An 820-nucleotide genomic window follows, 5' to 3' on the forward strand; every position below is an offset into this window, starting at 1 on the left:
CGGATGAGGGGGGAAGGCAGTGCTCTGGCCACTATCATAAGGTTTTGATCTTGGGTGCTGTTGAAGCATTTGTCACTAGTTCTAATGTGATTAAATGTCTTTCTCTTCCTCAATCACTTGCCCCTTTGGCTGTTTTGCATCAGGCTACTACTAGTTCTGCCTGTCCTCAGCAAGCATTTCTGTTTCAGAGACTGAAAGAGACTTGGGAAAATCCCAGACTGGTTTCACTGAAATTTAACTTCAGGACCTGTCAGTGTTTGCTCCGTATTTCTCTAACTTGTATTTAAGCACAAGAACTCTTGATGTTCATAAGTTTTTGTGTTTGTGTAGGAAATGAAGGATGATTCAGATAGTGAGAAGCGGCAACAAATTCATCACATTAAGAACCTGTATGCTTTCAACCTCTTCTGCCAGAAGCGTTTTGATGATTCCATGCAAGTTTTTGCCAAGCTTGGTACAGGTAACTTGGTATGGGCTGGAATTGAGGAGTTTTGGAAAGGGGAGGCTACTGTAAATCTTTTTGGATTTGACTTAGAATGGAGGGGGGGAAGAAAACCGCCATTGTCATTAACTTGGTGATGAATTTATTCAGGCTTTTGTACATGGGGAAATAACCTGGAATAGCTTTTCTGTACTAACTTCCTGTATGAGTGCACTTTTTCCTTATTAAAAGTGCCTTTGTGGCTTTAGCCTAATCCACATCACTTGTTCAGAATATCTTTCCATCTTCCTTATGTAGAGATACTTTTTGGTGTTGAAATCCCCTGATGCCCTATCAAAAGTATTACTAAGGGGTGTCTGTAGGCTTTCCAATTCCTGC

General features: G+C 41.0%; 1 protein-coding gene across 1 annotated transcript in view; it reads left to right on the forward strand.

Moving 5' to 3' along the window:
- Positions 1–820, forward strand: part of VPS39 (VPS39, HOPS complex subunit) — a gene marked incomplete at its 5' end in the record, with an annotated part of 43,979 nt that overhangs the window by 16,929 nt on the left and 26,230 nt on the right. Inside the window, one exon of the mRNA XM_025216039.1 lies at positions 331–460. Coding sequence (XP_025071824.1) covers positions 331–460 — 130 coding nt within the window. The remainder of the gene's footprint in view (positions 1–330; positions 461–820) is intronic.

The sequence above is a fragment of the Alligator sinensis genome, unplaced genomic scaffold, assembly GCF_000455745.1.
Source record: "Alligator sinensis unplaced genomic scaffold, ASM45574v1 scaffold314_1, whole genome shotgun sequence".
In the NCBI taxonomy this organism is placed as follows: domain Eukaryota; kingdom Metazoa; phylum Chordata; order Crocodylia; family Alligatoridae; genus Alligator; species Alligator sinensis.